At 50.4% G+C, this 25,064-nt stretch overlaps 1 protein-coding gene across 9 annotated transcripts in view; it reads left to right on the top strand.

The window, feature by feature from the left end:
- The first annotated feature begins 9,586 nt into the window (after positions 1-9,586).
- Positions 9,587-25,064, top strand: part of FMNL2 (formin like 2) — a 150,135-nt gene continuing 134,657 nt past the window's right edge. For all 9 annotated transcript variants that reach the window (XM_074910207.1, XM_074910204.1, XM_074910200.1 and 6 more), the window contains exon 1: positions 9,587-9,912. In XM_074910207.1, coding sequence (XP_074766308.1) covers positions 9,796-9,912 — 117 coding nt within the window. In that variant the 5' untranslated portion in view covers positions 9,587-9,795. The remainder of the gene's footprint in view (positions 9,913-25,064) is intronic.

Raw genomic sequence — 25,064 nt, 5'->3', positions numbered from 1 at the left:
CCACCGTGGTGTCTTGGTGCTGGCTGGGTGCAGCTGCAGGCACGGGGATGTGCCCTAAGGCAGGGGATGCCCTGAGGCCGTGCGTGAACACCACCACAAGCGTTTCTGCAGACGCAGGAGGGTTTGGGGTGCGCCTTTCCAAGGTGATGCTGGCACCCATGGCGGTGTCACCGCACATGTAACCATCAGACATAGCCGTGCAGTCGGCCAGAAAGCAACGGGGACTCTGGAAGTGCTATCAGCTGCTATCTCCACACCCTCACAGCTGGTTTCTTAAAAAAGCTATTGAAGATGCAGCAAGTTTTCCTCACGCTCCCTGCATCTAACATCATTTCACTCATGTCTCAGTCTGCCTGCAGTCCCCTGTTCCACTGAGGCAGTAAATAATTCATCGTGAACTTCTGTTCTCCTTGTAACAGAAGCGGAGATGTTCATAGTTGTTTGGAAAGGGGAAATCTTTGTTTTATGGGAAAACCTGCATTGTTGACCTTTCATTTAATTTAGCATTGGAACAAAACATTGCCCTGTGGGTTCTGGAGGGAAATGGACCCATCCATGTCCTGGCCTGCCAGCTGCGGGTCGGGAGCAAAGCAACTACCAGTCCAAGAGTGGGGCAGCTGAGAAACCCCAGATTCGTGCACCTGAGCTTCCATGGCAGCGCTTTTTGCTCTCCTGAAAAGCCATCAGCTGAGCCTGATTAATCTCAGACCAGTATCCACCACAAACAGGCCCTCAGCGGTGAAGACAGTCCCGTCCTGCCAGTTTGGTGAAAATCAGACCCATGAAGCCTGTGACGCCGCCTGTGACCTCCTCATCAGCCTCCACCCCATGGGACCGGTGGGACCTCAGGGGCCACAGCTACACGCAGGGACCCCACGCCCCATCTCTACAAGGTCACCTGGGTCGTGAGGAACAGGACACATTCCCGGCAGAGCTCACACCCCACACGTCTCCAGGGATGCAGACACGGATGCGGGCAACTCTTTCCCTTGGGAAATGCACAAGAGTCCCTACATTTCAAATAAAAGTAAAAAGAGTGTTGCAGCGCCGCCCGCCCCGCCTCACCCTTGCGTCTGCGGAGCACCCGGGGTGCAGCGGCTCCGCGGGAAGGAGGGGGCTGAGGCAAGGGGGGCTCTGCGCTGCGGGGAGCTCCGACCGCAGTGAAACGTCAATAAAGAGGGAGCTGGTGAGATTAGAAAACGTGCTTTAAAACGCCAGGTCTGGGAAAGGTGTTTCCGACGCCTGCACAACTCCCGCTCTTGCAAATCCTCCCCCTCCCCCTGCTTTGCTGGGAGACAAATGTTATTAATCAGTCCTGTAAATTGAAATCCATATTTTTCTCATGAGTTCTGAAACCCATTTAAGGCCTCTAAACAGCTGCTATCAGCTGAAAAAATTAAATTAATTTTATTCCTCTTGCCTAACCATCCTTGGGAGTTCTTTGTCAAGAGCCTTTGGTGGAAAAACAATGGAAACTTGTGCGGCGTTTCTGTCCGAAGCCTGCGTGGAAGCACACCGAGCTTTTCTCCTGCCGCGGGTACAATGGGCGGCATTGTCCCACGGCTGTCGTTCGGAGCGACGAGCCAGCTGAGGGCTGAGGAGCCGACTGAACGACAGCCCCTCCATTCCACACGCTGGGAACTTTTCTGGGGAGACAAAAATAAAAGCAAAACCAAAAAAACGGAGGGAGAAAAAGCTTTTGCAATTCATAACAGTCCACAGAGGCTAGAAAATGTCCCCATCTTAAAAAATTCTTCTGGTGCTTCTGTCCTGGTGATGGTTTTTACAGCCAGTTTAAAGGTGACGGATAGGCACAGGGATACACATCTAGTCTGGCCTCTGTCTCCATCCAAGTTCAGAAAGTGCTGCTTTACACTCAGATATAACCTTTATTAAATATTGACTCATTCCCTACCATTATTTTCTGCTCCATTATCTCAGTTTCATTAGCATTTACAATCCTTTGCCTTTCTGGGAATTCAGAAGTTGTGTTTTGTCTGCTTGCCTTCCTGCCGATAAATCATGAACGAGCTCCCGGCCAGGGTGCATCACACCAGAAAATAACACTCGTGTCACATTTTGCTCATGGGTGAGACGGTGTGAGAACAAATGCAGAGATCCCACCTCTTGCTCTGGAGCGTCGCGGGCTCTTCTCAGCCCCCCGCTTCGGAAGGGCACGTGCTGGGGGCTGCCCGGGTGAGCACTGCTTGCGGGCTGGAGCCCCTCAATGCTGGAGCAAGGGCTCCGGGGCTCTCCAGCTCCCCCGTGCAAGTTTTCAGGGGAATTCTCCCCCTCCAGCCTTTGCGCCCTGTTTTGAAGTTAAATGCTGAAATTATTTGCAAAGCGCTGGGAGGAGGAGGGAGGGAGGGGGATGGAGGAGGCGAGAGGGTTGTGCGCTGCCTGAGGGCCCTGTGCTGGGGACCCCCCCCACGTCTCCTCAGCTCAGCTTTGTTGGTTTGTTATTTGCTTTCATTCGAACGAGTTTGCAGGCTCTGAGCCAGGCGCCAGCATCCAGGCCCTGCTGACAGCCCACCTCCTCCAGCAGGCAGCCTGCCGCACGCCGGGCGAGCCTCTCCCGGGCAGCGCGCGGCCCCGAAGCTTCTCTGACGCGCACAGATACAGGCTGAGCGAGGATCACCAAACTGTACCCTCTCGTTTGCAGCGTCATGGAAAATTTTAGCCTTAAATGACATTAATTTCTTGAAGAAGCGTGACAGATGAACGAGCACCCTGTGTTTGAAAGTGCCTCTCTCTCAGGGACGTGTTTTAATAGCAGACACTCTCTGTGCTGCATCCCACAGAACAAATGCTCGTGCTGTTTTCTGTAACTGATTTTTCTCTCCAAACTGTAGCAAATCATTCAGACTAGCTGCCCGGAGAAGAATAATAATCTGAGCTTTGCTAAAGATAAATCGGACTGGGTCCTCAACAGCCCATGGTGGCCGGCAGGTTTGCACTCCACCGAGGAGAACAATCCTCGTTTTGCTGAAACGGCACAGTCTCACCTTTAAAAACGACCAGGATCTCGCACAGCCTCTGCCTGCTGAGATCCCGGGGTCACGATGCAGCAGGGTGGAGCGGGGTGGCCTGTGGCCCCCCTGCTCGGCTCCATGCTCCGAGGCAGAGGGCGCGGGGCTCGCTGAAGGTGTTTTCCCCGGAGCCATCGCGGCGCTGAGCCGGGGGCTGGAGTGCTGCTGCTCTGTGCCAGCAGCCCACGCGTGTCCTTCCCCAAGGTCCACCTCAGCCGTACGGTGCCACCGAGGGCACCTGGGTCTGCAGGGCAAGAGGCGTGTTCCCTCCAGTGAAGGCCTCAGCCTCTGCAGCCGCAGGGTGTTTGTGAAGGGGAAGGTGCTGCCAGACAGAGAGTTCAGGCAGAGCTGGTGAAAAAGCTGCTGCAACCATCAGAAAACCTCCACCATGGTCCTGCACCCGGTCCTCCTGCCAGCCTTCCCTCCACAGGAGAGGGAAAGGGTCACAGACTGCATAGGGGCAAAAAAGGGAAAAGGAGGAGAAAAAACCCACAACACTCTGCCATGGGCTGCTCACAGGCCTCCCCACTGGTTTAACAACACGGGACCAGGACGAGGCCCGAGCGCTGAAGTCCAGCATCCGGCTCTGGGTCCCCGCCTGAAGCAGTCGGGTAACGCCGGTGGCCCTCGAGTCAGGCAGGTGGGCCGGGCTGACTGCAGCTCTGCCTTCAGCCTCGCCAGCGGGCAGAAAACCCGGCGCAGGCCCCGCGGAGAAACGACAACTGAGTTTGGGGGCCTCACGGCACCTCTCAGCAATCCGGGTCAGTGGCAGAAACAGGGCTGTGTGCCATTACTGCAGCTTTGCTGCTAAATACGTCTGCTCAAGCTTCCTCGGAAAAATCAAACCTTCCGGGCTAGTCAGAGCTCTCACTGCTGAGCCCTGGCCTGCTGCCCTGCTGCCACGCTGCTCTTGCACACATGGCCCTCGCACACTGATTAAGCCCAAGTATTTTTAAGGAACAAATCAAAACTCAGAAGAAAAACCGCAAAATGATTGTGCTAAATATTTCCACGTGGTACTGAGAAAAAGCGGTATCACGTAGGTACCGTCAGGGTTGCACTTCACCCCCGCTGCGTGTTTTCTGTGTGTCATCACACGCTCGGTGCTGGGCTCGCACGTGGCCTGGCCTCAGGCTCGTCAGTCCAACACCACGGGCTGGAAGGGTCCCCGCACCTCCGAAAGAAGCAGCAAGGCTGAAAGGATCGATCGGCCTTGGACTAAGTGGGCCTAACTCTCCTGTAGGAGATCGGGATGGGATATTTAGTGCTTGCTGCTGGGAGAGGAGTGGTCCTGAGCAGAGACTGGGGGCTGATCTCATCGCTCCTGACATCACAGTTTGCTTTGATGAAGCTGCATCTGCTCCACACAAACAAATGATGGAAGTAAGGCTAAGGACGTCAGCACAGTTAAACCAGAGCATAGCTGCTGCAAGTAAATCAGATTCCAAGTTAGTAATTTAATTTCTAGCAGACAGAGAAAAATCAGAGGGCTAATAAGATATGAACCTAATAACTCGGTGTGCCGGGACTGAGCATTTCCATCTGTTATCACAAGCTCAGATCTCAGCACAGGATGCAGAAACAGCAACTGCACAGTGAGGATGTGGACACAGGCAAGAAAAGAGAGTAGGAGAGGGGCAGAAGTGCCCACCTACGTGGCAGAAGGTAGGATCAAAGCTGACAAGGCTTTCTGCGCCGACGTGCAGGTGATTGTAGAAAAGATGTCAATATGGCAACTGGTGAGGTCCTTCGGAACGACTGAGAACTTTTCAGTTCCCGGTGGGTTTTAGAGTTGTATTTAATTAATTCTCAAACCAAATACGTGCTGTTGTAAGATAAGCAACAATGACACTGAGGCTAACAGGCCTGACCATTATTTTGCATCTTCTTTCTACAATCTGTTGTAGCTAGATAAGGTGGATTTCTGGTATTTGTAGGAAATTGCTACAAATAAAAGACTAATGGACACTGAATTAGATAGCAGATATATGTACTAGGTAAAACAGGATGAACCCAAGTGAAACCGCCTCTGCTTTGACAGTGGATGTGCACGAGGATAACGGCTATCAAGTATTTATTTCCCATCATCAGGAAATCCCCACAGAAGCTGTTTTTCCTCGAGAAGACTGTTCTCAGAAAGCAGCCTGGGGTGTTTTTTTGCATTTATTACAGAAAAAGTCATCTGTATCTTCTAGGCAAGGTCAGCTGTTCATGTGCTGCAATCAATAATCTCTTCTTAAGTGTACACCACTCAGCCCTCGCAATGGCATTTACGGTTGCGCTACATCTTTATTATGAATGAATACTACCTTTGCCACTGCTGAGCTAGGATCTAGCTATTTATTAAAGCCTGACACTGACCCTCCAGCTTTAAGGACATTATATCAGATTCCCCTGGCACGTCACTGAAATGTCAGCTCAGGATCCATCAGGAAAATGCTGAGCACGGGGAAATTGAGGGTGCATAAAACAATCTTCTTTTCCCTTCAGAGTTTCTGCCATAGATAGAGAAGTAGACACTGGTTCAGGGGACTTGAAGACTTGGCCCCAAGCTTCCAGCTCTGTTTTAACGTGAACGTTTTGGTGACAAACAGAGGTACCAGTTAGCTTCAGTAAAGGCCGAGAAGTATTTGTCTCATTCTCCAGTGAAATTCCACACACGGTCGTGGCACGGAGCCCTCGCAGAGCTGGCACAGCCATTAACCCCAGTGCAGACAACGACATCCCCGGTGGCATCACCACTGTGAATCGCCCGGCTGCCTGGGATGAGCTCTGCAAATCACGCTTTGCATAGCTGGTTATTTAGTTTAAATAAATAAATGTAAAAACGAAGGTCTTGTTTATTAATTTTTATCCCAGAATAACTTCTTTAGCTTGTAAGCCAGCTAAGTAGCTTTTTTATGTAGCAATGTTGCCACACTAATTTTGACATTTGCAAATGCTGACATCCCAGTTCCAGCCTACAACAAACTGCTCAAAAATCATCTTGTTCTCTTAAAAGAATTCCTTTCCTTTGCACAGCCGCACTGATGTTAAACAGTCACCGTACGTATGGATGGTTAGTTTCATTAAAACTTTTGCAAGTCTGGTTTTGAACTGAATATGCCTTATAGCATGGTTTAGAGCTGCCTTTGGCTTCTTGCCTAAATCTAAGCCAAAGAATCCAGCTTGCCCTGCAATTATCCTCATCTTTCCCAGGTATGTGTGGCTAGCAGCGGCTCCCAGTCCTCAAACACCTCCCTTTGTCCAGAGGGACTTACAAATTGAGGTGTTTTCCCCTTGATTCAGAAAATAAGGCTCTTGAGTGCTTCCGTGGTGGGAGTTACTGACTAGGCAAATGCTGGGACTCCTCATACCGCAGTAAGTTTGTGGTCGCAGGTAATTAACAGCGACACTTGGGTTTATTTGTAAAGCTGTGTCACGTCCACTTTCCCCTGCGCAGTGTAAAACAAGTGCCGCTTCACCACACAAGGGGAGTATCTGGGATACTCAAGCCCCACGATTCCTCTGGGTTCGAAAGGGAGCTGAGGGTGACGGTGGGTGATTTCTGATGTGCAGTGCTCAGCTTCGGGTGCCTGGGAGCCCTCTGGGGTGTTGGTGAGGTCCCGCTCTGCACCACGAGCCCAGGGAGCCGCGAGTGCTCAGGGCAGCTGGCAATCCGTTGCTGGGAAAGAAAGGATCCTCAGCTAGAGACTGTCTTCAGCTCCCTGCACTCTGACCCTCGTCTGTTATCTGTGATAGTCTAATGCTCCCTTATCTCACAGAAGTGTTGTGAAGCTTAATTAACTAATTAATCTTTCAAAGGATTGTGATAGTCTTAGATAAAAGACATCAGGCAAAGTATCTGTTACTATTTCCTTCACTATCGACAACAACATTGTTATTAACTCCCAAGAACTGGCTAGCGTTTTAAAACTTTATTAAGGATATTGCAAGTTGTTTAGATTTTTACTAAAGCAGCTGTATGAAATTCTGACCTGTCCCCAGGGTAGCACACTCTCCGGTGCCCACGGAGAAGGAATCCACACCTTCAGCATCACCCGGGGTCCCGGGCCAAGCCCTGCACTGGCCGGTGCTCTGTGTGCAAGGTGCCCCGGTGGGGTGTAAGCCAGGACAGAGCACGCTGCTCACCATCCCTGTCATGAATATATTATGCTTTTTTTTTTTTTTTTTAATAATTAGAATGAGTGTGTTTAATTAGTAGTGGTTTAGAGGACACACGGGAAAAGCTTGCTATCCCTTCCTTGGGTTTCGGCTGCAGGAGTGTGTGTGTTGCAGCACATGACTCCTACACACTCCTTTTTGTGGCAGATTCAGGAGCTGTGCCTCTAGCATAACTGTCATCCAAGATAATGTAAGTTAAGAAATGGTCCTTTTCTAAACAATCATTCTTCTTGCTTTTTTCCCCTCAAGTTAATCTCCATGTGGATATTTACCATCTTTTACCAGGCAAAGCCAGAAATGCCCCCACATCCCAGCAGAAATCTAAGGATCTGACCAAATCCCACTGCAGAGCGTTCTGGTACGTTTACTGCCGGCTGCAGGTAACAGCATTAGTAAATCATCGCGTAGCTTGATTCATGAGATGTACCGAGTTCCTGAACTAGCTGGCAGCAAAAGGCAGAACTTCACAGATAATCACTCAAAGCCTTTAATGATGTTTGTAATTTTATCCGTAATTGTGAGCTGGCACAAAGCAGAGCACCAAAGCAGTGCAGGCGCGCACCCCAGCGCCGGGACGCCAAAGCAAGGACGGACGGCAGCGATGGCCAGGAAGAGAAACAGCAGGAGGAGTGTTGTTGGGAAGGTGAGAGACGAGTAAAAATCATTCTTCCCTGGGAGGATAATCAAGTGTCCATATAAGACAGTGTGATATGGATCTGCAGGAAGGGAATTAGGACTTGTACTGCAGAATAAAACAGATAAAAGTGCAATACAGCGCCGTCACCAAAAGGGTCAATGCCATCTCAAGCTGAGCTGCAGAATTGCCTTCGAACTGAAAGGAGGTACTGAGGTACCGTGTTTCCAATACATGCCCTGCACAGCGTCCCGGATTAAAACATGAACGGGGCCTGGGTTGACCACCACAAGGCTTAAATGCTGTGTCAGGGAGAACTTGGAGGGAATGATAAAGAAATGGAAGATGACATCTGAAGAGCAGGCAGCTTTGATACACTTGGGAGAAGGATGATCCTCCCAATTATGCCGAGGTGGAGTTGTCTCGATTATGGATTTCTCTGGGGGGTCTCACCCTGCCCCTATGGAGATTGACTGTCCTGCTGTAATGACTTCTGTAAATCAAGATGTGGGCTGTGGGGGTGGCTGGTGGGGCTGCAATGCCCTGAAAGCCCCTCAGTGTGGCCATGACTCCCGCAATGCCCCTCAGAGTGGCTGTGACTCCCTGAAAGCCCCTCAACATGGCCACGAGTCCCTCAACACCCCTCAACACGGCCACAACTCCCTCAACAACCCTCAAAACGGCCGCGAGTCCCTCAGCGCCCCTCAGAGTGGCTGTGATTCCCTCAATGCCTCTCAATGTGGCTGTGACTCCCTCAATATCCCTCAGAGTGGCTGTGACTCCCTGAAAACCACTCAACATGGCCACGACTCCCTAAAAGCGCCTCAGAGTGGCCACAGCTCCCTCAATGCCCCTCAACATGGCTGCGACTCCCTCAACGCCCTTCAGAGTGGTGGGGACTCCCTCAACATGGCCACAACTCCCTGAAAGCGCCTCAGAGTGGTTGTGACTCCCTCAACACCCTTCAGAGCGACTGTGACTCCCTCAACGCCCCTCAACACGGCCGCGACTCCCTCAAAGCGCCTCAGAGTGGTTGTGACTCCCTCAACGCCCCTCAGAGCGGCTGTGCCTCCCTCAGTGCCTCTCAACGTGGCCGAGACTCCCTCAATATCCCTCAGCATGGCTGTGACTCCCTCAGTGCCCCTCGGAGTGGCTGTGACTCCCTGAAAGCCCCTCAACGTGGCCACGAGTCCCTCAACATGGCTGCATCACCCTCAACACCCTTCAGAGCGACTGTGACTCCCTCAACGCCCCTCAACATGGCCACGAGTCCCTGAGAGCGCCTCAGAGTGGCCGTGACTCCCTGAAAGCCCCTCAACATGGCCACGAGTCCCTCAGCACCCCTCAACATGGCCGCAACTCCCTCAGCGCCCCTCGGAGCGACCGCGAGTCGCTCGGCGCCCCTCAGGGTGGCCGCGAGTCCCTCAACATCCCCCAGCGTGGCCGCGAGTCCCCAGCGCGGCTGGAGCTTTCCCGCCACCGAAGCCGCGCGAAGCCGCGCCCGCAGCCGCCCGCCGGTTCCCGCCGCGCCCCGCCGGCGCAGACCCCCGCCCGCCTGGGGCAGGCCTCGGGGGCCGGCGCCGCCCGCCGAGGTAAAATGGACGCCGAGGGGTCGCCTCAGCCCTGAGGCGGGCGGCGGGTCCGCAGCCGGCCCCTTCCCTCCCTCCCCCCGGACGGGCGGCGGGACTACGAGTCCCAGCGCGCCCCGGGCCGGGGGCGGAGCGGGGCTTTGTGCGGGCCGGCATGCGGGGGAGCCGCCGCCGCCGGAGCCGCCGGAGCTGGAGGAGCCGGAGCCGTAGCGAGCCCGCCCCGGGGGGAGGGCGAGGGCGGCGAGCCATGACGGGCGGCGGCGCGGCGTTCCGCCGTCGGTGCTAGAGGGCGACCGCGGGGCGCGGAGCCCGCCTGGCTCGGCGGCGCGGAGCGCGGAGGCAGCGCGGAGGGGCCGCCGCCGCCGCTGCCGCCGCCGCCATGGGTAACGCGGGGAGCGTGGACTCGCAGCAGACGGAGTTCAGGGCGCACAGCGTGCCCCTCAAGCTGCCCATGCCCGAGCCCGGCGAGCTGGAGGAGCGCTTCGCCGTCGTCCTGGTGAGTGCCGGCCCCATTGTCTGTGGGGGGAGCGGGCAGGGGGGCGCCGCGTCCCGCCGGCCTCCGCCGAGGAGTTGCGGGGCCCCCGGGGGGTGTGTGCGGGCAGCGAGGAGCGGCGGGAGGAGGAGGAGGAGGAGGAGGAGGGGGGGGGGGGGAATCATGGGGGGAAAAGTTGGGAGGCGGGAGCTGCCCCGCCGCGCTGTCCCCTGGGCGGCCGCCGCCGCAGCCCCGCCGGGGGCCGGCGGCACAGGTGAGCTCGGCGGGGCGGACGGGGCCGCGGAGCGGGGCCAAGGCGTGTGTGTGCCGGCTGCGGCTCTTTGTCTCGGGAGCCCCCCCGCTCCCACCACAGAGCCGCCTTCCCCCGAGCCGAGGCGGTGCCCCCCCCCTCCCCTTCCCCGCCGGGCTCTGCCCCTCACCGCGGCCCAACCTGGGAGGGAGAAGCCGGCGGCGAGGAGCGGGCGGGCCGGTGCGGGACCCCGGCGCGGCCTCGCCTCGGCCTGGAGGCTGGGAAGGGGCCCCGGGCCCCCCCGGCCACGTCCTGCCCTCTCCACAGCCCCCTCTGGGCGCTGCAGCCGGGGCTGGGGCCGCCGGCGCGTCTGCCGGGCTCTGGTTTTTATTTTGGTCCTTTCCCCCTCACCTGACGATCACCTTCCCGAGGAAGGGCAGTGCTTCCCTCGGTGCTGCACACCTTGGGCAAACGTCCTGGTTTCTTTCAGGTATCTTAAGTAGCGCGAGTAGATTATCGCGAGCCGGCTACTCTTCCGTGCCCTTCGTACTTTTGAGCAACGCTTTTCGTGAAAAACCGAAGCTAGGGGAGGAGAGCAAATAAACCCCATGCGTGTGCCGTGCGAAACCCAGCGAGGCGAGCTCTTACGAGAGTAATTCCCGTATCAGATATTAGAGCAATATCCCCCTCCCCGGTATTTGAAATCGTCCTGGTGCTGAGCGAGGATTCACAAACTGGTGTGTGTTGGGGATTATTTCTGGTTAGACCCAATTAGATTATCGTGTCTAAGAAAAGAATAAGCCTATTCAGTCAGGATCCCCCACTGACGAGCCAAATGGCGAGTGAGATGTTACGATTATTAGGCACAGTAGAAAAAAAGCCTGAGCTCGCCCTGCTCTCGTCAGGGAAACCCGTGGTCCCGTGGTCGTTGTAGAGATGGGAGATGCCCCCACAAGCAGCACGTGGCTCAGAATCAAGTCGTGACTCATCTTAACCTACCAAGAGGGTGCCTGGCTTAATTTGCGTGCATCGTCTGTGGGAGAAAATTAGTGGTTTTGAGTTAGGACCGATTGATTAGATCAGTAAAAGGAAGAGACATCGTTTGGGAAAGCAGAGTGCGTTAGATATGTGTAACGTAAATATGGGAGATAACAGGACCACGCCTGCAGTTTCTTGAGGTGACTTGAAAGGAGGAGATGGCATCTGTTTTTAGAAGATGGACTTAAATTAAGGTTCAATGGACGAGTGCTGGAGCTTTGCTGGAGGGAGCGGCAGGCCGTGCAGATGCATGTCTGTACAAATGGGGTGTTGAATGGTCTGCTCCCATCTGGAGGAGCTGCGAGATGGGGCCCAAACACTGCTGCTGAAACAGCCAAAAATTGCCTTCAGCCTGCTTCTTGAAGCCAGCCGGAGATGGCTGGTGTTTGTTGCAGTTTCCAGGAAATATCTGGCCAGTTTTTGAAAGAATAAACTCCTAGGCTGTAATTATTCTGTTTTCTCTGTGGCTCTGAGGGGAAGATGACTGTGCCACTGGTCAAACCCCAGAATGGAGCAGGCAGTACAACAGCAGGGATTAATGAGAAAGGAATGGCGGTCGGGGGGGGGGTGGGGGGTGAAAGATGAGGAATATTTTTCTGTAGGGAGAGAGGATTAGTCAGGAGATGAGAGTATGAAGAAGGAGATGCTGAAGGTTATAGAGCTAAATCTCACCTTCTTTACGTGCTGTCCTAAGAAATTAGCTTGGCACAAGCGTTGCTCCCGTGCTTGGAGAGCCCTGGTGAGGACCCGAAGGACTTTACTGACAATAGCAATTTTCCTACCCCAATGAAGTTTCTAGGAGTGTTTTTGGTGCTGATGAACATGCGACTGGGGTGAGTTGCAGCTGCGTGCAGGTGTACGGCCATCGCGCTGAGTGGTTTGTGTATGTCAAGAGTGGGGCTGTGCGGGGAAACATTCCTCCTGCGCAGCCTCACAAAAGTATTTTTGAAATTTTATTCTCTCTCCTTGAGCAGAACCAGCACCGTGAGCCATAGCCCTCTAAAACATGTGAGTGTCCACGAGGAGAGTGCAGGTTGGCCACCTTTTTACCACAAGTGACTTGTTTTATTTTTCTCACTTTGAATATACTCTCCGGATCTTCCGCAGGATCTGTGCGGTCCCTTCAGCGAGGGGATGGGTGAGCAGTGGTGCGCCTGGAGGTGATGCACGTCTGCGCTAGCTTGCGTTTGCTGGGTTGTTAGCAGCCTTAGTCTTGAGGAAAGTCTCTGGTGAAGTAGTTTGTCCACTTCAAATATAAGTATTCACCTCACTGACTCCTCGGTTAGCCTCGCTCTTTGAGGTTTGAGGTGCATAAATTGCAGGAGGTCATGGGAAAGTGCTCCAGGTCACACTTTTTTGGTGAAGCTCTCCAATCTAACCATGCTAATACGCTCCTCCTCCTCTCTGTAACATCGGTGTTACCGAGGACGTGATGAGCATGTGTGTGGCAGTGTCTGCTGAGGCGATGGACGGTGATGCCGGGTCTGGCTGTCTCACACCTCTTGGTCCGCTGGGCACGTGTCGTGAGAGGGTGTTCCCTGTGTCTCCTGGCACTGTTTCTGGGACTGGTGTAGGAAATGTGCTTCCCTGGGTTGCTTGTTGCACTGTTTGTACTCATCTCTGCTAGTGAGGACCAGGGTCTGTGTTTTTCCAGAAGACACTGTATTTGGTGGAATGTACTTTGAGGAGAAAAATGTGGAGGATATCCCAAGAGACATCCAGGTTTCTGTCCGTAAGCTAAGTATTGTTTTTTTCCATCCTCTTGAACTGATGTGAATTCTCCCCTTTTGGTAGGACGTGTGAAATAACTCCCCTAGTTTCAGGTTTACGCAAGAGTGTAAAGTCCGGGGAAGCGGTGGCGTGTTATCGCCACCAAGTTCCCGATCTGCCCGTGAGGGGTGCTGGATAAACTGGGAGCTGGATCCTGGCTCTGGTGCTGGCTTTGAGCTTGCCAGGCTGGCACAGCCCCCTGGGTGTGTGTCTGCAGGACCCTCCCACCGTTGTCCCTTCCCCAACACGCTTAGTTTTTCTCCCCGGTTCTGCTGGATTTCTTTTTTCCTGGCTTTGTCGCATGGAGACATGGGACAAGCGTGCATACATCACAAGTTCTGGTAGCCAACCCTGGTTTAGTGCAGAGGAAGCCGTTGTTCAGCATGTGCGAGGGCGCCGGCTGCGTCTGGAGACGTTACGGCCCCGCTGTCCCATGCGGCGGGTTGTGAGTGTGGGGGTAAAAGCCAGGCTCCCAGCTCCTGCAGCAGGGTGGTCCTTCTCTGAACCCGTAACGGGGCTGCACGTTTGCAAATGACACGTGGTTTGGAGGAAGCAGCCAGCACAGAGTTGGCAGGGTAAATTGTTGCCTAATGAGCTGTGATTGACATAATTTGACTGCTGGATTACAAATCTGCGGTGAGGTTAACAGGAAATATCCTCTTACCCCCACCAAGTGGAGTTTCATTTTATAAAGGAGTCTTCTGTGCCCGGTCCTGTAGGATGGAGGGAAGTGGCCGCAGGGAGCGGGGAGGGTGGCGGGAGGAGGTGTGTGTGCTGTCCCGCTCCCGGCAGCGCTCTGTCCTCGGCTGGGCGGGATGGTACCTGCCTGGAGGCCGGGCAGCAGCTCTGCTGCTGGTGAACGCACGCGAGGCTTTGCCGATAGGAACTTCTTCGTTCCGCTTCCTTTCCATCTTCACAGTGGAATTTGTCCAAGCGTCGTTTTCCATCCCAGTCAAGGGAGTTTTAGTGTGTATTGCTAAAGAATTTGGAAGTTCAGTGTGAAAACTCTGTAACAGTTCCCAGCTGTTTTCCATTCCTCTTCCTAATCGCTATCAAATATATTATGTGTCTTTTTATAATATATATACGGTTTAGAGTCTGCAAACCATTAAAGAGCATGACATGGTTGCAGGAGCTATCTGCGAGGTAGTATTAGTTCCCTCGCTTTGGTGGGGCTGGTGGGGCACTGAGTTCCTTGTTGTAATTCCTAAATTTACCAGAGCTCTCATGGGATGAAGTTCAGTTGAGATCCTGTACTCTCGTATCAGGCTTAATTTGTATTGTTTTTGTGGAATTTGAAAGCAATACTATGGAAGTTGAGAGACACTAAATTAGATTTAGGAACCAACTTCAGGAGAAGGAGATTTCTAAAATTCAGATATTAAAAAGACCTGTTGTGTTTTCTTGTTCAGACCTCATCTGACAGGCTTCTGCCACTGGGCTCAATCCTTAAGGTCTTGTTTAAATGATTCAAGCAATGACACCTTTTGCTTGAAGAAACAACCTAATAAATCACATTATTAAATATATGTATTTCTGCTGCATTAGACTGACATAGTGAACTAGTACTTGGTGGTGACACATCTGTCAAGCTGCCCTGTAAATCAGTAAGTGGCATTTGTAAGTTTTTCCACCTAGACATCACAGGAGAATGTTTTTGTAAAACTATTTTTTTTTTTTTGAGTGTCTGGAATACAAGGGTACCGTGGTGGGTATTAGCTACTATTAGTCACACTCCTAAAATTAATTTCAGATCCTGGAAACCTGGAAGTCTTAAAAAATGGTTAAGCTGATGTAGATGCATATATTTTTCTCTGTACCATTTTTCTATACAAAATAATCTCCTTAATTTATCAGGCTATAATGATGGAGGTATGAACCCATTCTGTCAAAATGTGTCACATGTTCATGAGCTCCCCACAGCCTGAAGAGAAAGTTGTAGGTTTTTGTCCGCAGGCCCAGGTGAAGGGATTTGCTGTTTGATGCTGAGCCCCTGCCTCCCCAGTCCTGCTCCCCAAAGGGCCTGGGCCGTCCCGGGAGGGGGCTGCAAAACCCAGTTATGGTAATGCTGGCAAAGAGGCTTCCTGCTTGTTTTTGTGCTACATAAACCCATCATCATCTTGTTATTTCCTTCCAAATTACTCTGCGTTTTTGTCTAAGGCGAATAACAACAGGTTGATCAACTTCTTCAGGCAGAAACCAAAATGGGGTAAGAAACATGCACATCTAGGAACTTGGCAGGGTTGTTACTTGTTGGTTTTTGTGGGTTTTTTTGGTGTTTTTTTTTTTTCTTTAGGTGTGTGCAGGGGTTTTTGCCAGTATTGACCCTGCTTCCCACCTGCAGCCCCCTGTGCTGTGTGGGGCTCCAGGGAGGACCCTGCAGCCGCTGCGTGTGGTGGTTGAAATCCTGTGTTTCTCCTGGGGAGGGGACAGAACAGACCTCTCAGCATAGCGTTTGGTGGGGTGAGGTCCTTGCCCTGGCTGTGCCCGTGTCTGGGGTGGCTCATGTGCAGCGAGCCTTGGGCTCGTGGGGAGATCACATCTGCGGGTGCCAGATTCCTCTTGCCCAGCACGAGCCAGCAGACTCCCTGCCTTTTTCCCCTCACTCTGCACTGTCATCTTTCCTCAGGTGCACTGAAGCTTCAGCAAGCATCTCTATCAACTTCTTTAACCTTGTGTGCAACATAAAGGGTTGTTTTCATTTTTCTTTCTCAGGCAAGGTCATGCAAAACTTGTCCCTTTTGCGGTACTATAGGTGAAGCTAGGGAAAGAACTTGAGGGGCGCAAAATGACGTTCAGAGTTTACAAGATGATCTTAAATAAAACAGGAGCTCTGGAATTGTTTTCAGTTGATGACTGAATGACTTAAAGCCACTGGAGTCTATCTTTAGTCTTTCATTTTAAAAAAAAATCTACTTTTCATGCTTTGTGAAAAGGTAATAAAGTCTACAGAATGTTTTTTTTTTTTTCTCCCTTGTGAAGAGCAAAACCTATCTGAAACACAAAAGCAAACACAAATCTTTGTGTTTGTTTGAAAGTACATGGTGGTACTTGTTATTTTTGTCATATTTTGGCATCATTCGGCAGAGATTGTATATTATTCGGGCAACTTTTTGAAGAGTCCAAATCCTTTTTAAAATGAAACAGCTGTCTGAAGGTATGCATGCTAATTACCAACCCATGTCCCTTGCTTGGATGGCTTGTGAAGAGAAGAAAGGGAGTGTTTTTCCCTGCTGGGGTTTGGGTGCTGGGTGCTCTTTACAGTTGCAAAAGTGACCGGCGTGGTCCTTCATCTCAGATCAACACTGCCTGTTTTTAACAGGGTCCTGGCAGTCTTTTCCTCTCATTTTGAGGTCTGCACCTGCTGAATAAAAGACTTTTTTTTTTTTTTTGCTGGTCTGTTAGAGAAGGTGGTTTAAATGTGTCATCTTGGTTTGTGAGTTCTTACGCTAAGGGAGTGAAAGACCGTACAGGAGTAGCTGGGATTTTCCTCATTATTTGTAGCTTGGAATACATCCTAAAGTGAAACCAAGCTTTGACAGTCACTTTCAGATCTTTTGTTTGGTCATTGGGAGGTTACTAAAAGGCAAAACTAGTGCCAGTTCCTGCCTTTTCCCCCAGAAACATTTTTAGTCTCAAGCTTTCAGCATTTCTGCTCGTTTTTCACTGTTCTTGCTGTTCTTCTTCCAACTCGGTAACAGAGAAGTGAGAATGAATACAGCCTACTGTTCATTTTTAGGAGTGGAAAATCCCTGTGATTGATTTCAGTTTTGCTTTTGCTTTTCTTTGCTGACCCAACCACTGGTCTGTCTGCAACGTGTGACACTTGCTTTTGAGCAGCAGCTTCTGGTTGTGGGCAGGAGGTGGCCGGGGAAGGGTCTCATGGGGCAGGTTTGTGCTCCACTGGCACCATCGCTACTTACGTCCAGGTGAAATGGTTCTATGTAGACTTGTAGCGTGGGGAAATTAAATTGACTCTCTTTAGGACAAGAGGGAATGGCCTCAAGCTGCCCAGGGCAGGGTCAGGCTGGCTCTGAGGAAGGATTTCTGTGCAGAAGGGGCTGTTGGGCCTTGGAATGGGCTGCCCAGGGCAGGGGGGAGTCCCCGGGATCCCTGGAGGGGTTGAAGAGTCGGGCTGAGCCAGCGCTGAGGGATCTGGGGGAGTTGGGAACGGTCAGGGGGAGGGTCATGGCTGGGCTGGAGGAGCTTCAGGGGCTTTTCCAACCAAGATGATTCTGTGATTCTTCGGTTTCGCTGCAGATTCTGCTGCACAAGTTGTTGGGGATAGAGTTTGGTGCCATTTACACCACAGCTTGCTGAGGCACTTAGGCGTGCGAGGGGACGTGTCCGGCAGATGCCAGCGAGGTGACTTGTGGCTAACCAAATGAGCAGCTTTGTGTGAAGGGGCATCATCAACTTGACTCTTTCTGAGCTCCTTTTAAACCAGGGTGCTAGTGGGGTACTCCTAAATAGTGTTCTTAAAGAACAGAAACTGCAAATTTGAAATTATTTGAAAAAGGGGTTTTGTCCTGCTTGTAATTCTCAAGGGTGGTCTTCCAGGAGAGGTAGTGAAACAGGCCTGGAAGTCACAGCAGCATCCCTGCAGCCGCCCCGTGCCTCGCTTGCAGACCTACCCCTCGGTTTGGCTCGGGCGCGCAGGGAAGGCCCGGCTCTGCCTGAAGGAAGGACACGCGTGTGCTGCCATCGTGACCTCGCGCGGAGCGGGAACTGAAGAGCTCTCCGCAGCACGGTGAAATGAATTATGCAAAAGATGCTAATGCCGCAACGCTCTTTGGCACCAGTTTATTTTATAAAGTATATGGGCTGCCTCTTGAGTTTGAATTAAGCACGTTATGATCAGGACCAAAATACTTCCAAGTGCAGGAGGCTGTAAAGAAAGCCCCAGGAGCAGTGGGTGTTTTTCCTGGGCCCTCTCGGGTGCCCTGTCCTCGGGAGGTGTGCATGACACCAGAGAGCATGGCTGTTTGGGACAGGCTTTGCAGGGTGCCGTTCATCCCCTGGGAGTGCTTGTGGATGGAGTGTGCCCTGCTCTGGAAGGTTTTCTCACTGCTGGGAGAGGTAAATGGGATTTTCTTTGGTAACCAGAAGATTAGACCTTAAAACTAGCTGAGGAGCAAAGCAGTACGTTGCCTGTTTGGAGAAGAGCAGTTTGAATCACCCTTCCAGGCGGCGGCAGCGAAGCAGCTGTTCCAGCCACTGGAAACCTGCCGCAGCGAGCAGTCTGCAGCCACATTTGAGACAAACTGAGCTGAATTATTGTTTGTTTTCTTCTTCGTTTGTGTGGAAGAGTCTGTTTGGGAATTTGGTATGGGAAATAACTGACACCAACTCCTTCAATTTGATTTATAATTGTGTTAAAAAAAAAAAATCTCGAGCCCAAGCCTCAAGCGGTTCGGAGCTGCACTGGAGCTGAAGGCCTCAGCCTGCTAGTCAGGTAAAAGCACTTTCAGCTGCTGATGCTTAAAAAGCAGTTATTTCCTATTTATCACATGCTGCTAATTTCTGAAGGGTCAGTGTAGTAAAACCATCATGTTTTTAGTGCTTGGACTTCATACGATTGCATCAGTTGAAACAAAAGGGCTGTGCACAGTGTTGTCACTGAGAAACGCCGTGTCCCCAGTTAGCTCTGCGAAGGGCTCCCAGGTCTGTAGGTAGCAGAAGGTACATGGTGTGCACCCCTGTTTTAACTGATTGTTTAACTTGCACTGATTATTTTGACCTTGATCATTTGCTTTGTAGTTTTAATAACTCAAGATGCACCACATTATATATGGATGTATTGGAAAATATAAGCATTAATTTGTCCCAGGCTTTGTATCTTCCTAAAATAGCGTCTTACTGCCTTTCACAAGTGTTTCATTGCATAAAGACTTGGCTAATGTATATAACTTGCTCGTACTCTGTTATAACTAACATACTGTAGAAATTCGACATGTGTTGCTTTTCAGTTTACCATGGGATCTCTTACAAAACAAGGGTTTGTCTTCTGTAACTGCGCAGCGTTAAACATATATTTGGGGAGGATATTCATAAAGCAACATAATAGCCGTATTGTATTGGAAATAAATGGTCTTCAGATGAACACTGTGCGCTGTGTGGACCTCCAGGCCTCTGCATTGCAGCTCTTGAGAGCAACTGTGTGTACTTGATCGTGAGCTGGAAACGTGCCCAGCGCCTCTCCAGTGTCCCCAGTGGGGACACCTCCGCACGGGCACCCTGCGACCCTTTGCCCTGGGAACCGTCCTGTGATGTGCTGGGGCTGCTCGCGTGGTGCCAGCCAGCGCAGCCTGGTCTGTGCCCTAGAGAAAACTCCCGTGTCAGAAGGATCCTTGGGGAAAACTCTGGCACGATATGACTGCCCTTGTCACAGCACAGCGAGAGCAGTGTTAACCGTGGCCTCGTGTCCTGGTCCAGCAGGCAGAAGTGGGTGGTGATGGCAGCAGGAGCCCACGGAGCTGCCCTTGACTTCTCCCACCTCTGTGCTCTGGTCCGGCTGCTCTCCATCTGTGGACGTTGGCTGAGGGCAGAAGTTACTCCCGCACAGAAGATTCTTGAGGCCCCCAGGAGCGTACAAAGAAGTCTTAGGATTTTTATGTGTGTTTGGGTGTAGTGGGACATCTCTTAAAATACAAGAATTAGTGGTTTGGTTTTTTGGTTTTGTTTTTTAAATATACATTGTTTGGCCAGAAATCATTTTACTATAAAAGGACTTGGGGTGAATATAGATTGTACATCTGTTACTTGTTTGTCTGCGAAATGACTGTACAGTTGAGGCCAAAAGCAAAGAATAGAGAGTTGCACAAATTGGCAAAGTTTCTGAAGTCTTTCAGAAGCCAGTAATTAAAATGAAGAAGCAAATTGTTCAATCCAGAAATTCTGGTTGTTCATCCATCTAACGCTCTGCCGTGTCCCTCTAGTGATTCCTCTCATCCTGCTTCCCATCTTGTAAGAGAGGGAGATAAATTAACACACGTCTACCTCCAGCAGTTTTGAAGCCAGTGGTTCTGGCAGAGGCAGGCGACACTGTTATCGAAAGGGTCTGCGAAGTGATGGAGATAGCTTGGCGGAGTTCATACAGCAGCTTTCTGACAAACGTTTCCTATAATTTAGCATGTTTGGGAGTGCTTCAAAGGGCTTTCTTTCCAGCTTTGAGCCTTGCAAATAGAGAAGATCAAATAAATTAACTATCACAAATATTTAACTTAAAGTGTGGTCAAATAGGAGCTTTGATGTTGCGTGTGTATATGAGAGCCTCTGTGTATCTGTACACGCTCACAGATATGTTAGGTCAATGTTGTATTTCTCTCTTCTCTCAGCCAAAATAAGCCTAATACTGCAAATCTAAATAATCGTGTTCCACCTTTGTAGGCAGGCACGTCACCTGGTGTCGAAATACGGCATACAGGGTTTTACTGGGGAGCTGATGGTAAGCAAATCATTGTGTGGTGTAGTCATACTTTTGAGGATTGTGAGGCTGGTTGGCGTGCCACCCCTGCAAAAGGCATTGGCTCATAGGTTATTTTTCATTGTGTTTGCATAAGGTGTTGCTTGATGGGCAACAACACTCCAAGTGTCAATTTGACACGGTGATAATTATTGAAGCGCACCATGGATTGAGCCAGGAAGCGTTTGGTAATAATTTTAATCCTTTCCGTGATAGCATCTAGTTTACAGGTAATTCTGATGACTTGAGTGAATCTCGTTCTCAAAAAATTGTAGCTTCTTAAAATAGTTTAGGAGTTGTCAAGTCTTCTCAGCGATCCTCTCCCGGCTCACAGGGAAGCAGCAGCGTGTCTGCGAAAACGCAGCTCTGCTCCATGTCAGAGCTTCAAGTACAAATGCCTGTTCTCTTGATCATGTAAATGAATATCTAAGTGCGGCAAATGTGCAGTATTCTTTTTGGTAAATAAAACAAGAACTTTTATACTCTACGGCATTTTTTATCCATGAATTTTTCACAAGCTTTGCGGTGCTGCAGAGGAGGGCGAGGAGGGAGAGTGACACTCATTACCTTTTGAAAAAGGAAGTCTGAACTGCTGTGAGCCCTCCAAACCTGAGCAAAGGAACGGGGATTAGAAATAACATCTCCCAACTTCCCAGCACTTGCCATAATCCCTGGGAAAAGAAGCTGGGAGCGCTGGTTGCCTCCTGCTGCACACGTGTGTGTGGCACACAGGGAAGCCGCTGTGCCTCTCCAGCTGGCGCGGGGAGCTGGGACCCGCCTGCTGGCACCTGGCTCGTTGAAGTCACCTTTGCAGATCCGTGTCCGCTTCCCTTTAAAGTTTTGTGTTTGTCTAGCTCAATCACACAGAAGCTGAAGAGCAGCATTTTAGTTTGTTTATTTTCTGGTGTTTCAGGGCATCTTTTCTCTTTGATGTATTCAAAAAAATCTCATTTTGCACTGGTTTTGTCTGGGACAGAGTTAATGGTTTGGTTTGCTTCTCACCTTCTCTTCCCGTTTTTAATTTCCTGCTGTATTCTGAAGGTGAGATGAGGTTTTTCTCCCTCTTTGTGTATGCACATGTGTATGAATTGAAACATTCTATTTTTTTCTCTTGTGACCGCAAGGCTTATTTCCAAAGATAATTGGCCCGTGAGCCCAAATGGAAGTGGGAGTGATTACATTCATCCACAGATGCTGCAGTCTGAAAAAGCTGGTTGGCATGTGGTCTGATCAGCACATCCTGCAAAGTGCTGTGGCACCAGTGCCATGCAGAAGACCTCTCTTTGGAGAAGTAAAGGCACTATCAAAGGTGGGGTGGAGCTTGTTTCGGAAGGGAGAATGAGGGTGAGAGGGGGTCATGAGGGTCTGAAAGATCTTGACTAGGAAATTAGTTCTGTGTTTTCTATCAGTAGAAAAAAATTTTCTTCTTTAGCGTAGAGGTGTGTGAGCAGGTGAATGAGGTACACAAAATACTAGGGGGAAAATGCTTTTCTCTTTATTTTTTTTTTTAAAAATCCTTTTATATGAGAACCTGTAATACCTGGGATAGATAGTTAACAGTTTTCCTTGTGTATGTTTACCGTGCTGAATGCATTTGTGAGAAGTTAGTGACTGACTTAGATCAAATGGTGAAAGAATAGGAGAAGAGGAATTTAGGAAGAGAAGTGTCAGACTTTGTACGGATTACAACAGAATGACCTTTCAGATCAGCACACATGAAGGTTTAAGTGACCAGGTATGTGACCAATGACCTTTCCTCCCAGGTGAGGCATCTGTCTCGCACACGGTCAGTCTGCAAAAGCTTTGTACAGCAAATTGTTGATACCGTACCACATCGTTACCACGTCTCCCAGCTCTCTGCCACTGCTTGGTATGTGAGCAACAGGGATGTTTTCCAGAAAGCAAGCTGTGCATACACCCGTAAATCCAGGCTGTTCTTCAGACCAGAAAGCAGGTGGGCTTTCTCTGTACTAGAGAAGGATTTTGGCAGAAGATGAAGTGCTTCAATTATAATATAAAAGAAATTGTGCAAGAGTTTACATGAGCGGAGTCCTTCCGTGTTCAGCAGCAACAGGATCCTTCATCAGCAAGTATGATGCAAATGAATTCGTTGTTTCACGGCGCAGGGCAGGAAAACCAGCTCACAGGTCTCACGTGCTGATGCTGCTCCTGCATCCTCAGATACTGCAGTAATTACAGAGGGCACTCGGTGCATCGTGAGCACGCTGGATTTTCAGTTAAGATGAGGAGCTCTGATACCTACAAACATGAGTGAGGCAAAAATCGATTAAGCGTGAAATTTTTCTCTGGCAGTGAATTCTTGGTTGGCTCGGAGACAAAAGATTGCACAACTGAAAAGTACTTTTACTTAGAAAGCTCAAGGCTATTGTTTGTTTGGTTTTTGGTAATGTTTATTTTATGTCTGATGGCAAATCTTTGTTGAAGGTGAATTATCCATTCTGTTTGGCAAGCGGAGTGAAAACTACCCAGATGCACTTGTAAGGCATTCAGTAAATTGTTAAAACTGGATCCCTTTTAGGTGCTTTGGAGAAGTGGTGATCCTTGAGGTGCAACAGCCCATGTAGGCCAGAGTATTCCTTGTGTTTCTAGTACAAAGAGCAGTTCCTTGTACTGAATCAGCTCAGGCAGTAGACATAAATAAGTGCATAGATGTATTGAAAGAGAAAAAAGATGTAATATAAAAAGTGTAATATTTTTACGGTTAACCTACAGGCTTATTTGCGTACATTCTCGTAATTGCTGCTGCTGTGCCAAAATGTATCCCACAGAAAAGACACGTAAGGAGAAAACCACCTCCTCGTAACACGGGGAAAAGTCCTTATTCAGAAATGGTGGGTTTAGGAATTGAAGAAGAAGATATTCCTGGTGCGACAGCTCAGCATGGGCAGAGTGTGCCTTGTGTCTGTCTGCCCCAGCCCGCCCTTCCCGGCAGGCCGGTGGCTCGCTGAAGAGCTGTGTTTGAACTCTTGGGTGAACCGTAAGCACCGCGGCTTACTGCAGCGAAAACTTTTCTGATAAAGATACAGGGAGTCTTTTGCTGAACTGTAAAGCAGTGTAGCCAAAACACTGATTAAGGCCCTCAGCGTGGCGGCCCTCACCCTGCTGAGCTGTCAGCGTGGCTGACCTTGTGCTGTGTGATACCACAGCCATGGCCACGTCTGCCATTCGTCCGTGGAACCTCTGTGCACTGACTCTCAGTAATGACCTACGGTTGGCTTCCAAGTTGCTGCTACTTACTCAAGGTGCCGGGGCCTGGGTGTAGGCTGCTTCCTTCTCTTTCAATTAGTAGATTTTCAATTTTCTACTCATTCCTTTGGTTAGCAATTTTTGGGTTGAAACTTTCTCTTTCCTCACAGGAGCAGGAATCAGCAGCTATTGCGGCATCTCAGTGCACTATAATAATAATAATACTAAAGGCTTTAGTGGTTAAAAGAGAGCAGATCGGCAGATCTATGGATTTTTCTGGCCAAACTTAATCCTTGGAGGTGTCTGTGTAGGTCCCTCCCGCAGGGATTTCTCAGAGCTGAGCATGGAGTTCGGTCCTCAGTGAAGGCAGTATGTGTGTCGCTGTTACTGCTGCATCAACTGCCCGTGGAGAACAGAGACTTTTTAAATAAAATGATGGAGATGTTAAAGTCTTCGCGTTTGCATCTTATGCTCCAGGAGTTTTACCAGGTGGCATCTTCTGGTGCTTGCTGGTGGGGTGGCCTTCGCTCCTGTCAAACCTCCAGGCCTGTGGGGCAGGAGACGCCCAGCAGGGCTCTCGGAGGGGTTGCAGGCGTTATTTCTTACCCGTGTGGGAACCTCAAAGGCATTTTAGTACTTTCATGAGCGCTGGCCTAAATACAGACTTGGCTTTGGGTTGCTGTGCTTTGTTTGTGGATCCACGCAGTGATGTGGGAAGTGGTGTGGTCTTGCATGGAAAAGTTAGGAGGAGCTGGGCGGCGAGTTGGCACGTTCAGTGTGTTTATTAGAAGAGCGAAGGGCACCCTAGCTTTGCTGCAAGCATGGATTTTACTTTAACTGGACACTTCAGCCACAGCTGGGGAACTAACTTAGAGCGCAGCCCGCTCAGTCTCCCCTCAGTTATCTTGAAGGCATTTCTAACTTTGTGGGAGGGAATGCGGCTGAAGAAATATCAACATGCCATGAGCAAGTACGCTTCATTAGGGAACACAGTTTAAAATTTTTTGCATTAGTTGGAGGCTGAACTGTGTTGTTTCTGTCTTTTTTGTGTACTTGATAGTGGATGGAGGGAGGGATCCTGCACACTGTGCGTTTGAGCAGCAGGGAGCAATTTGATGATATATAATAAAAATTCATCATAACAATCAAGCTTGGGAGGGGAAGAAAAAGAAAAAAAAGGCTTGGGTTTGCTGTCCCACGGCCACACGAGTTGCTGGAGCAAGTCTCCCTGGCTGGCCACCCTGAGGTGCCCGGGCGGCTGGCAGGGTTGCAGGACACTGCGATTTCAGGAAGCGGCGCTTAACGGCGGCTTCACCGACGCCGTTATCCTGTCTGCCAGCTGAGGACGTGCGTCCTGTGATAGGCGATCTATTGTGCCCTGTTTTTATCATGTTAGGCTCACTTTCACACTCTCCGTTCTCTTTATTTTTGATCAGATCAGCCAGT

Source organism: Athene noctua, chromosome 7, assembly GCF_965140245.1.
Source record: "Athene noctua chromosome 7, bAthNoc1.hap1.1, whole genome shotgun sequence".
Classification (NCBI taxonomy): Eukaryota; Metazoa; Chordata; class Aves; order Strigiformes; family Strigidae; genus Athene; species Athene noctua.
The sequence above is the reverse complement of the archived record's forward strand: the minus strand, read 5'-3'. Positions and strand labels throughout refer to the sequence as shown.